We start from the raw sequence: 11407 nt of genomic DNA on the forward strand, positions 1-11407 counted from the left end.
ATAAATTTTCCAAGTCTCATCCGGCTCGAGGCCTTGTATTTTCGTCACAAAATCGGCTAAGGCTTGAGCTTTAATAGCCGATCGGGGTTGATATTGTATGTCATATTCACTTAGTTCTGTGATCCACTCTGATCGGATAACCTCGAGATGAATCGAGATAAAGTCATGATTCATCCGGTCAGGCGTTGTGCTTCCTTTAAATTGTGCGGTTGGGGCATGTCTTGGAGAGCCTTCACCTTGCTAGGGTTGACTTCAATCCCCGCTCTATCACAATGTAGCCAAGGAAGCATCCACTCCTAGCCCCAAATAAGCATTTATTGGGGTTTAACTTGAGTCTATACTTCCTCAGGGTTCAACATGTCTCATCTATATCTACACATAAATTAGTAGCTTGGAGGGACTTGATTAGTATATCATTCACATATACCTCCATATTTCTGCCGATCTGCTTTCAGAACACCTTGTTCATAAGCTATTGGCACTACAAGAAAAACGTCATTCAACAACACTCAAACGACAACGGTTTTATACCAAACCGTTGTCTTTTTGCCTTTTAACAACTGTTTTAACCAAAACCGTTGTCTTTTAGCAATTTTTTTGGCCTACGACAACGGTTTTTAAAAACCGTTGTCTATTTATGTTTTTTAAAGACTACGACAACGGTTTTTAAATGCTACAACAACAGTTTTTGAAAACTGTTGTCTATGTGCGCTTTTTTTTGGGATTACGACAACAGTTTTTAAGTGTTTTTTTTCCTTCGCCATTTTTTCCCCTTCGCCAATTTTTGCCCCGCTTTTTTTCTTTCCCTCTTCCCGAAAGTTTTTTGCCGCCGCATTCCACCCTTTTATCTTCTCAATCCGTCCCTCTTTTCTCTTTTCTCACAATCTCTCGCTCACCGGAGCCGCGTAGGAGCAGCAGCAGTCCACGAGTCCATTAAGGACGCCCTCACCGGCAAGACCTCCTACTTGAAATCCACTAACAGTAAGTGTCCTCTACTTCTTCCTCCTGTATCTTCTCGTCGAAAACCCTAGATACTCCTGTATCTTCTCGCCGTCTGCGGTACTCTGGGCTCGCCCTCTTCGCATTCCTCTGTATAAAGCCCCTTCTATCGTCTTCTTGCTCCACACTCTTCTTCTTCGCCTCCGCGAAGGCTCCCCGTGCCACAAATCCTGGTCGTCGAACCCTAATCCTCCTCTTATCCCATTTCTTTCCTGATTCTGCCAGACTCTTGGAGGAGCGAGACGTGATAATGGGAAAGAGAGCGGAGGAGCTCGATATCGATAATCTATTGGATGAGATTCCCCATCTTCGTCATCGTGGTGTCCTCGATAGACCCGACGGTGCCGGTTTCCGCATCGCCGATGAGTTGCCGACGTCGGTCCTCCATGGGGATGGCGGTGGGTGTATCTGGTCTGAGGGGGTTCCGAGCTCGTTAGCGGAGCGTTCGCTTCCGTTGGAGGAGACCCTCCTGCTCCAAAACCTGGGAGCAGCCTGGTATGCTTCTTTTTTTTTGTGTTTTTTGTGTTTTTGTTTCCATTACATGCCAAAGCGTTTCTTGCCTCAAAATACAATTACAGCTTTGCATTAACTTTCCTCAAAATACAATTACATCTTTGCATTAACTTTCTTGCTCGTCTACTTCCACCTTCCCTTTCAGTGTATATGACAAAGACTGAACTCAAAAGTGTTGCAATATAATCTCTCGGATTCATCTCATTTGAGGCCACAACCACCAGATCACAGAAATGGGCTTCTACTTCAATTCTCACACGCTGGCCTCTTTCTTCCTGCTCTTAGCATTCCCAGCCTTCACTTATGGATGGGGAATTGTCGGCCACCAGATTATTTGCCAGATTACCCAGGATCGTTTAAGTGAGTCAGCAGCTGCAACGGTTAAAGAACTACTCCCTGCCTACGCAGAGAACGACCTAAGCACCCTTTGCTCTTGGGCAAATACAATCAAGTTTCGATACCATTGGTTGTCGGAACTTCACTACATTGATACCCCTGATGATCTTTGCACTTATAATTACAACAGTTAGTGTTCATGCATGCTTTGATTGTGTTTATTCTAGTCCATACAATATCGTTCTAGTATTAGCAATGATATGTTGTTGGTTATGATCAGGGGATTGCAAAGATGAAGATGGTGTGAAAGGGAGGTGTGTCTCAGGTGCCATCACTAATTATACTAATCAGCTTCTCACCTATGGAAGCTCTGCCAATGAATCACAATGTAATTAATATATCAAAGATAGTTTATATGTCCTATGTTATATTGATATCATTTCTACTTAATTCATTTCCTCTGTTTTTTTTTACCTATAATCTAGATAATCTCATTGAAGCACTTCTATTCCTTTCTCACTTAATGGGTGACATCCATCAGATAGAAGAGACTATTTCTTAATTGCTTTCTTCAGTTATTTGCACCAACTGATGTCGATTCGGAATTGTTTAGCCTCTTCATGTAGGATTTACTTCTGATAGAGGAGGAAATACGATCCCAGTGCGTTGGTTTAGAAGGAAATCAGAGCTCCATAAAGTAGGAATTTGGTTTATTTTTTTGAAAATCTCTTTCACCATTTTTCACACTAATTTTCATGCGGATATATGCTGCAATGCAGGTCTGGGATAAAGATATTATTGAGACAGCAGGAGATCGATTTTACGACAATGTTGTGGAGGAATTTCTCGACGCACTCAAACAAAACATCACTGTGAGATAATTTTCCGTGAGTTTTTTTTTTGATGTCTTTGTGTTAGTTTTGATTAAAGCTTTTAGTTGAACAACAGGGAGAGTGGTCTGATCAAGTTGTGAAATGGGAGAAATGCAGCAATAACAAGGTCGCTTGTCCTGATGTGTAAGTAGAATTTGCACTCTGTGTTCATTAGAGAAACAACCCAGTGCACAAAATTCCTCTTGTTTCCTTAAATTTGAACCAGTGATTACCAGGTCATGCGACAATAATTTTACCGTTGCACTTAAGCTATGAAATGAAAATGATAAGGGATTGCAATTCTAAGGAAGTAACTTCTTACACAGTTGGGATAGAAAACCTAACATCAATCTGACTTCTGGTGACAATTCTGTCTTGTATGATCATGACTTGCAGAGGTAATGGTTAACTGAATAACTAACAGATATCACTGATCATGGAGACTATAATCTTATGGAGACAAATTTACTTCTATTTTTCAGCTACGCACTCTTTGATGGTGATGGACATCAAGTGCCTCAAGATCTAGTGGAAAAAGTTGGTAAGGTGTTTGAAACCATTACGGAAGAGGTAAGTTCTTTATTAACCTTATATCTGCAGTGCTGATAACTTGGAAATATTTCTCTTGTGAAATGACTGTTCAACGTTTACAGGCTAACAAACTCAGGTATGAAACAAATGAAGACATGTCTATAGCACAGGCTATTAAGCTAGTCATGGAGAGGCATTCAATATGATGCATTATTAATGAATTAAGTCTACTTTATGAGATTTCAGATTTTTTATTATTCATAGGCATTTAGTTTATATCAAGTGACATTTCTTTATCTTCTTCTTACAGGTGGAGTTTGAAGGATTAGGAGAATTAAGAAGCAAGGATGAAGAAGATGAAGGATTAGGAGAATTAAGAAGCAAGGATGAAGAAGATGAAGGCATCTAGTTTATCTTCTTTCTTTATCTATTTGGTCCACTTCGATCCAAGTACGATGCAAACATGGCAAGGATGAAGAAGATGAAGGATTAGGAGAATTAAGAAGCAGTGTTTTGTTACTCTTCTAGTGTTGTACATGGTAAAAGTAGTTCAAATGATCCAACTCTTCAAAACTGGATATCAAGATTAGGATGTTGTGTTACTCTTCTAGGATTAGGATGTTGTGTTGTTCTACCTTTGTTTTAATAGTGTCGTTGTCATTTTGTTAGCTGCTTTTGAAATTTCTTCGGAATGTTGTAAATATTATTTTCGAATGTTAGAAAATTATATGTTAAATTTTATTTACAAATTTAGTATTTTGAATGATTTATAATACTAGAAAATTGTATAATAAATTTTAATATTTTTTTTTATTTTTTATCAAAAAAAGACAACGGTTTTTCACTGTTGTCGTAAATAGGTTAAAACTGTTGTTGAAGACCCTGTTATTAAAGGTAGACGCTCAAAGACAACGGTGAAAAACTGTTGTCTTTGAAGGAAAAGACAACAGTTTTTCACCGTTGTAAAAACTGTTGTCTTTGTCTTCAAAGACAACGGTTAAAAACCGTTGTCTTTGAGTACCCCCTTTAACAACGCAGCCTTTAACAACAGTCAGAAAGGGGCTACGACAACGGTGAAAAACCGTTGTTGTAAGGCTTTTTTCTTGTAGTGTGGTATGTTGCTCCTTTATTTTTTAGTCTGAACTATTGGTCCGGGTAGGCCGGTTGAAGAGAGTTGAGTTGCCTGAAACACTAAAACAAAACACCTTTCTCGACTTTCAACTCAGATTAATAAAGTAATTAAAATAGAATTAGCAACTTAAAAGAAATAAGTAAAAGACCACTATTTACTTGGTTACAACCTACATGGTTGTTAATCCAATGTAGATGAAAGCTCACTAAGAATCTCCTTCACTGAAGGTGGAGAAGCTTTTTACACACAGTGAAAGCTTAGAAATGACTAGGAAACTGAATATAGAAATTGTTGTATTTTTCCTAGGTCCAGGGGTCTTTTTATAGACCCTGGAAAAATTTATCCACAGGCTGAAGGCGTCTTCCATAGGGCTGGAAGGCGCCTCTAGTGAGGCTAAAGGATAAAACTTTATCCTTTCCGCAAATGGCCAAATTGCTTGGTCAAAGTCACCTTCCATGGCCATGGAAGGCGCCTCTAGCCATTGAAGGCGCCTTCTACCTGAAGGTCACGGAGGCGCCTTCAACTCCTGTTGAAGGCACCTCTAGCAGCTCCATAGCTCCACTTTATCTCTTCCGCTGCTTTGATCACCTGGGTGATTTCAATCAACCAAAATAGGGCTCACCCGAACCTAATTTCCAGCCTTCTCCTCGAGTAGGCTTCTGCTCCGGCTTCTCATCCCTTGAACATCGCGCACGTCCTTCTCATCCACCAGTGTACTCTTCCCCAGCATCTCATCCCTCGAACGTACCGAGTTCGTTGGCTATCTCCCGTGCCGTCCTTCTCGCTAGTCGCATCTTCCACTCGACTTCCTGTACTCCTAAGGTCCTGCACACTTAGACACAGGAATCAAAACATGATAGGACCTAACTTAACTTGGTTGATCACACCAAAACTGCCTCGGGGTTTCAGCAATCTCCCCCTTTTTGATGTGAGCAACCCAAGTTAAGTTTGGGTAAATAAATCATAAAGTAAAGATAAAATTATGTAATAAAGTTTGAAAAGATTTTCAAATTTTAAAATTTGAGAACTACTACCATCCCCTAGACTTAATTTTCCCTTCTCCCCCTTTGATCACATAAAAATGGGAAAAAATCTAAGGAAAAAATTTAAATTTTACAAAAACCTTAATTTTCTAAGTGAAACTTGCAAGTAAAAAAAATCTAAGTGAAATTTGCAAGTCAAGTCAAACTTGTTCTTCCCTACTCCCCTTTTGATCACATTAAAAAAAATTCTAACCGAAAAAAAATTTAATGCATTTTTAAATACTTAACAGTTAGTCAATTAAATACTTTATTTCATTAATTAGTTTCCAGGCTGTGGCGAGGCACTAGGCCTTCTTGGTTATTGGAGCAACAACCACTTTTTAAATAAAGTTTTTTTAGGAAATTAAACATTTAATTTACTCACTGAAAGCCCTGAGTCTAATTGAAGTTTAATTTATAAAAGATTTTAGATCCCAATATAGGTTCCTTCCAACTGGATTAATTAAAAATCTTTTAGGAATATCTTTCTAAAAAATTTTGCTAATTTACCCCTTGTGGTAATAAAATACTAGTTCAGATTGTTATATTTCCTAATATTTTTATTATATAAGCATGCATGATTTTTTAGATATTCTATCCCTATTTTTAATTTATCATTTTCTATTTTCAAATTATCACATAATTCTAGTGGACATGCTTTGGATAACTGTATTTTCAAATCTATATTTTCTTTTTCTAGCTTGCAACAGTTTTTTGATAGGAATTTAACAAATTTGAATAACTTATCAGGTAGAAGAGATCGTACCTGACTTACCTTGTCAATCTCGTCATCTGTAGCTCCCCCTGAACTACTGCTTTCTTCTGATGTAACTCCCCCTTCATTGATACTCTTGATGCTCATTTCGGACGAGCTTGCTTCATGTTCCTCTTCTTGATGACTTGCCATTAACGTAAGTCTGGAAAAGGCTTTGACCTCTGATTCAGACGACATTTTATCTCACGTCACCTTAAGGGTCTTGTATTTATTCATTTGGATGGGCTTCTTGTCTTTGCCTTTGTCCTTGTTCTTCAATTTAGGGCAGTTGTCTTTTACATGCCCTTCTTCATTGCAGTGGTAGCATCTGATTGTTCTTTTCTTTCTACCCTGCAGATGATTAAATTTTCTAGATTTAAATAATTTTTAAATTGTCTTACCATTATTACCGTTTCATTATAGTCAAGAGAGGATTCTGAATCTTATACGTCTATCGATGCCTTAAAGGCAATATTGTGCTTTGACTCCTTCGGATCTGCACATCTCACTTCATGGACTTCAAAAGTACAAAATAATTCTTCTAAAGTAGTTGAATCTAAATCCTTAGATATGCAATAAGCATTTACTAATGATGCTCATTCAGTATTTCTAGGGAATGCATTAAGTGCATACCTTAGTGAATCTCGATTATTTACCTTTCTCCGAGATTTGTGAGTCCAGTGATAAGCTCCTTGATCCTTGAATGAAGGTGTGCAATGTTTTCACCTTGTTCTAGTTTAATGTTGCTGATCTGGTTTCTAAGCAGATCCAGTCTTATGAGTTTCACCACTAAGGTTACTTCGTGTAGTTCTAGGAACTTCTCCCAGAGCTCCCTCATAGACTCATAGGCTCTGATCCGATTAACTTATTGTGGTAGCATACTTAGCAGATGGAACTCTACTTTGCCATTTGCTACGAAATCAGCTTGCTTCTTTTTGGTCCAGTGGTATTTTTCTTTACCTTTGGGTGCTATCAAACCAAACTCCATTATTAAAAGTAAATCGAAATCAGTTTTGAAAAATAACTCCATCTTCTTTTTCTAGTTGGCCAAATCCCCCTCAAACTTTGGTGGGTGAATGCTTGATCCGGCCATCTCGTGTGCTTCATTCGGCGGTTAGTCTTCCTGAAGTTGTTAGGCTTTGATACCACTTGTTGGTCTGGGTAGGCCGGCTGGAGAGGGTTGAGTTGCCTAAAACACTAAAATAAAATACCTTTCTCGACTTTCAACTTAGATTAATAAAACAATTAAAATAGAATTAACAACTTAAAAGAAATAAGTAAAAGACCATTATTTACTTGGTTACAACCTACATGGTTGTTAATCCAAAGCAGATGAAAGCTCACTAAGAATCTCCTTCACTGAAGGCGGAGAATCCTTTTACATACAGTGAAAGCTCAGAAATGACTAGGAAACTTAATATAGAAATTGTTGTATCTTTTCTAGGTCCAGGGGTCTTTTTATAGACCCTGGAAAAACTTATCCGCAGGCTGAAGGCACCTTCCATAGGGCTGGAAGGCACCTCCAGAGAGGCCAAAGGATAAAACTTTATCCTTTCCATAAACGGCCAAATTTCCTGGTCGAAGGAGCCTTCTATGGCCATGGAAGGTGCCTTCCATGGCTGGTTGAAGGCGCCTTCTGCCTGAAGTTTGTGGAGGCGCCTTCAACTCTTGTTGAAGGCGCCTCTAGTAGGTCCATAGCTCCACTTTAGCTCTTCCACTGCTCTGATCGCTTGGATGATTTGGGTCAATCGAAATAGGGCTCACCCGAATCCAATTTCTGTCCTTCTCCTCGAACAGGCTTCTGCTCCGACTTCTTGTCCCTCGAATGTCGTGCACTTCCTTCTCATCCACCGATGTACTCTTCCACAGCATCTCGTCCCTCGGACGCACCGAGTTCGTCGGCTCTCTCCTGTGTTGTCCTTCTCTCTAGCCGCGTCTTCCGCTCGACTTCTTGTGCTCTTAAGCTCCTGCACACTTAGACACAGGGATTAAAATATAACATGACCTAACCTAACTTGGTTGATCACACCAAAACTACCTTAGGGTTCCAACACGAATGACATAACATTATAATAGTATATTCCTTTGGCAGTGATGAAGCTAACCTTTTCATGGTCTTCTTTAGCTTGAGAGACCTGATGGTAACCCTGATATGCATCCAATATGCATATCAACTTATAGCCAGCAATTGAGTCTAGCTACCACCTAATCGATGCGTAGTAGAGGGTAGTAATCCTTCGGGCATGCCTTATTTAAATCTCTAAAATTAATGCACACTCGCCGTTTGTTTATGGGCTTACACCAATACCATACTTGCTAACCAGCACGAGAATTATACTTCACAGATATGCCCGGCTTTAAGTAGTTTATCCACCTATGCTAGGATAATTTGATTCTTCTCGGCTCTAAAATATTTCTTCCTCTACTTAACCCGCCGAGCGTTCGAGCAGACATGAAGCGCATGCTCCATTACTATTGACGAGATACCCGTGAGCTCTTGAGGCATCCAAGCTAAGACGTCATTATTGTACGTTAAGCAGGCAATCAATAATGCTTTGTTATTCGTGTTAGTACCCTAGTACCAATTATGATATGATTGTAAAGGACCCATTTTGTATCATATATCATTACTAATAAAAGGCAAAGGTGGTTATTATATTTATTTTAATTCAGTGCCAATTAAATAATTATAATAATGTACTTGGGTAGTAAGTTCTTATCTACAGTATATTAATTGGTTGAATTGATAGTGAAATATTGTAGAGAAGACTACTCTTAACTGTTCCTAGTCGAGCATTAATATACAAGGACAATATTAATGTGTTGAGACTAGCATGTAGGTCAGCGGATGACTTGATCTCACAAGTCATGGATATGAGATATCAGGTTGACACTGTATGACCATTGGCGGCCGGCTAGAAGGGGGGATTGGATATCCTGCAAATACAAAAACAAAAACACCCTTCTCGAACTCTTAAACTAATACTTGCATAAAGAATAAGCAGAAAGTAAATAGAACATTAAAAGAAGAGGCACAAGTATTTATATGGTTACAACTGATATGGTTGTTAATCCAAGGAAGTTGAAGCACTAAATACTCCTTCAAGTGGAGAAGCCTCTTACAACGTTGAAGCGCAGAAAACAGAAGCTTAACTCTAAATTACAGCACACAAGCGTTGGAAGTGAATTTCTGAGTTTGTTTTTTTTAAAAAAAAAAAACTTCTGGACCAAGGCTATATTTATAGCCTTGGTCGGGGCGCCCCGAAGGGTTCCGAGCACCTTGGGGGATAAAACTTTATCCCTAACGTTCAGATCGAGTTTTGACTCGATCTGGTCAATATTCAAGTCCAGGCGCCCCGGTACATTCTGAGTGCCCCAGACTGCTCCGGGCGCCCCGGAGCCAAAGTCAACTCCGATTGACTTTTTTCGTCCGGGTCCTCTACCCCGATTTAGGTCGCCTCAGTCCAGATCTTCTACTCCGGATTCGCTCGCTTGGGTGATCTTTGTCATTCGAAAAAGGGCTCACCCGAACCCAACTCCCGGTCTTCTCGAGCAGACTTCTGCTCCGGCTTCTCGTCCCTCGAAATTGCCGCGTGCTTCCTTCTCGTCCACCAGCGTACTCATCTGCAGTCTTCGTCCCTCGGTCGCATCTCGTGCCAACCTTCTCGCTAGCTGCGTCTCTTGCTCCCCGAGCAATCTTCCGCTCCGGCTTCTCGTCCCTCGGAACCAGCGCACACTTCCTTCTCGTCCACCAGGGTACTCTTCCGCAGCGCCTCGTCCCTCGGACGCACCGCGTGTCATCCTTCTCACTAGCTGTGTCTTCCGCTCGATTACCTGTGCTCCTAAGTTCCTACACACTTAGACACAAGGTTAGAAACACACAGGACCTAACTTAATTTGTTGATCACACCAAAACAACCTTGGGGTTCCAACATACACATGGGTATATATTAGAGAATATATACTGACTGACCCACCGTGAGAATATTTCATGGATCGTCGTATGAGTATCATAAACATTCTCATGTGACTATTGGTATGAATAGTCCTTAGACCTGAAGTCACTACGGTTCCCTACATAAGGAGTTGTATACTTTGGTATCGTCAAACGTCACCCGTAACAGGGTGGACTATAAAGTCGATCACTGGGTATGCAATGAATTATGTGGAGGGATGTGAGTGATGTAGATGGGATCTATCCCTTCCATATAACGGAAGCGATATCTGTGGACCCCTTGATTAGTAGGACACAAGAAAGCATGGTCATGCGTAAATGAATCAATATGAGATATTGAGTTCATTTGTTTGAGTGTGCCTACTTGGAGATCAAGAAACACAAAGATTAATAAGAGGATGACATGGTCTATGCCTTATTAATCAATCTAGATATCAAGGATAGAGGGACCAATTCATACATGATGATAGCCACGGACAGGTTAGGTCGGATCTCGACTTTCTCATTACTTGGATAGCAATGATGCCTTGCTAGATGTCACTCATTGTTTATGTATCGAAAATATTGATTTGGGTGCATTGCCAATGTTACGAGAGCCAATAGGGTCACACACAAAGAACAAGTTGATATGGAGATGAGTTCATGTGATAAATCATTGGATTAAGTGTAATCCGAATTTGACTCATTGAGTTAGACTTAAAGGGATCCAATTATTGGATTGAGTCAAGTTGCTTGAGAATCAATGGGTTGGACTCATTGGGTGAACTTGAGTTCACCAAGGAAGTTGAATGGTCAAAATTGAACCATTGGATTGAATGGTTAATTTTGAGCCATTGGATTAGAAGATGAAAGGGTGGAGACTCTTGGTATACCATGGGATGGATATAAATATCATCTTGGATGATATTTTTCATAAGTTTTCATTAGATGAACAAGTGTTGAGACCCTTGGCATTCTTCTTCTTCCTCCTTCCTCCTCTTGGCCGAAATCACCATTGTGGTTGCTAGCACAACCTTGTGATTTCTTCTCCATCTTGCTTTGTTTGTGAGACAAGTAAAGATAAGACTTGTTCATGTGGATACCGTAGAGGCATGGATGCTTGAACACGCTGAGATCTTGATCCAGAGAAAAAGGTTACTGTCGGGATTGCGAAGGGCACGCAATAAAGGTATAATCCTATCATGTAGCTTAGTATAGTTTTTAGAAAATGTTTCTTCCCTTTGCATGGATCTGCTGGATAAGAGGATCTAATAATTTTTCCGCTGCGTTTCTGCATCTTTGGCGCACTAGATC

General features: G+C 39.9%; 1 protein-coding gene and 1 long non-coding RNA gene across 2 annotated transcripts; both read left to right on the plus strand.

Annotated features, from left to right (window-relative positions):
- The first annotated feature begins 1745 nt into the window (after positions 1 to 1745).
- LOC122004207 (endonuclease 2-like) lies at positions 1746 to 2410 on the plus strand. Its single transcript, XM_042559130.1, has 3 exons — positions 1746 to 2037; positions 2129 to 2236; positions 2334 to 2410. The coding sequence occupies exons 1-3, from the start codon at positions 1746 to 1748 to the stop codon at positions 2408 to 2410; spliced, it is 477 nt and encodes a 158-aa protein (XP_042415064.1).
- Positions 2411 to 2635: 225 nt separating this feature from the next.
- On the plus strand, positions 2636 to 3275 carry LOC122003607. The gene is made up of 3 exons (XR_006118003.1): positions 2636 to 2720; positions 2797 to 2864; positions 3203 to 3275. It is a non-coding gene; the product is annotated as an uncharacterized LOC122003607 (long non-coding RNA).
- Positions 3276 to 11407: the final 8132 nt, after the last annotated feature.

The sequence above is a fragment of the Zingiber officinale genome, chromosome 7B (assembly GCF_018446385.1).
Source record: "Zingiber officinale cultivar Zhangliang chromosome 7B, Zo_v1.1, whole genome shotgun sequence".
In the NCBI taxonomy this organism is placed as follows: Eukaryota; Viridiplantae; Streptophyta; class Magnoliopsida; order Zingiberales; family Zingiberaceae; genus Zingiber; species Zingiber officinale.

Coding starts and splice junctions, on each gene's coding strand:
- LOC122004207 (XM_042559130.1), top strand. CDS start 1,746: ATGGGCTTCTACTTCAATTCTCACACGCTGGCCTCTTTCTTCCTGCTC. Junction 2,038..2,128: donor TTGCACTTATAATTACAACA/GTTAGTGTTCAT, acceptor GGTTATGATCAG/GGGATTGCAAAGATGAAGAT. Junction 2,237..2,333: donor CTCTGCCAATGAATCACAAT/GTAATTAATATA, acceptor CCTATAATCTAG/ATAATCTCATTGAAGCACTT.